General features: G+C 37.3%; 1 protein-coding gene across 1 annotated transcript; it reads left to right on the plus strand.

Moving 5' to 3' along the window:
* Positions 1–43: 43 nt before the first annotated feature.
* LOC105315622 (MOXD1 homolog 1-like) lies at positions 44–1040 on the plus strand (the record flags this gene model as incomplete). The annotated part of the gene is made up of 7 exons (XM_020006801.1): positions 44–169; positions 221–278; positions 326–474; positions 530–589; positions 636–763; positions 810–926; positions 1031–1040. Coding segments are annotated over 7 exons (648 nt in total), but the record flags the coding sequence as incomplete, so codon positions are not given.
* Between the last annotated feature and the right edge of the window lie 42 nt (positions 1041–1082).

Raw genomic sequence — 1082 nt, forward strand, 5'->3', positions numbered from 1 at the left:
AGATATTGTTGATAGCTCTGGTTTAATATTCACTTATGAGGAGAGTCCTAGAGAGCACAGTGCTGGTGTGATGGTCGTTGGACATGAAATCGACTATAAAATGGTTATTCCTCCAAATACTCCTAACTTCACTGTCACTTCAGTATGCTCAGATTCTTGTACTAGACAAGTAAGGATGTGCTTGCCCCTTATGCTAACTTTATTGTCATTATTGCATTAGAATTTCCCATCAGGAGGGATAAATGTGATTGGGAGCATGCTCCATACTCATTACACAGGTACAATGCTTAGTTATACAACCTATTGCATACTGTACTAATAATAGGTGTTGGTTTGTCGTTACGCCGAGTGAAACAAACGACTTGTGATGGAGTCTCTTATTATGAAGAAGTGAAGCCGGTTGATAGGAACCTTCGCTTTGATTTCAACTATCAGCAAACGACGCATCTTCCCCAACCAGTCAATGTTTTACCAGTATGTTTATACTCAACCAATTATTAGTTATAATAAGCAATGCAATCACTTTTAGGGTGAAACACTGATGCTACAGTGCCACTATGACACTACGCAACGTACTGGAGTTACACTGGTATAAACTATTATAGTTTCAAGATTAGAATTATGTCTTTTTATAGGGAGGACTCTCCACTAGAGAGGAAATGTGTTTCACTATTCTTGTATATTACCCAAAAATAGATAATGAGTTCTGCCTGAGTTCACCAATGTACGACAAGTACAATGATTTCATTGATCAACATGTACCGTGAGTTTGAAATCATTGGCAGAAATCTTGTTAAATTCAATTATAGTGATCAGCATAAAGCTGCATTTAGGGCACTTGTGCCTGAAAGATCATCAAAGTCAGACTATCAGAACACGTTTGATCTGTTGGAATGGAATAAAACACAGATTGCTGCATTTGAACAGCTAGTATACACAACAGGAACACATAGGAGTGTTTGCCCTTCGGTTGGTTGAGTAACAGTTACTTATATATATATTATGCATTATAATTCACTCTTTGCTATAGGAAATTGTAAATACGGTACCGTCTCTCTCTTGTTTGTATGAGACGACTGATA

The sequence above is a fragment of the Amphimedon queenslandica genome, unplaced genomic scaffold (genome assembly GCF_000090795.2).
Source record: "Amphimedon queenslandica unplaced genomic scaffold, v1.1 AMPQUscaffold_9195, whole genome shotgun sequence".
Classification (NCBI taxonomy): Eukaryota; Metazoa; Porifera; class Demospongiae; order Haplosclerida; family Niphatidae; genus Amphimedon; species Amphimedon queenslandica.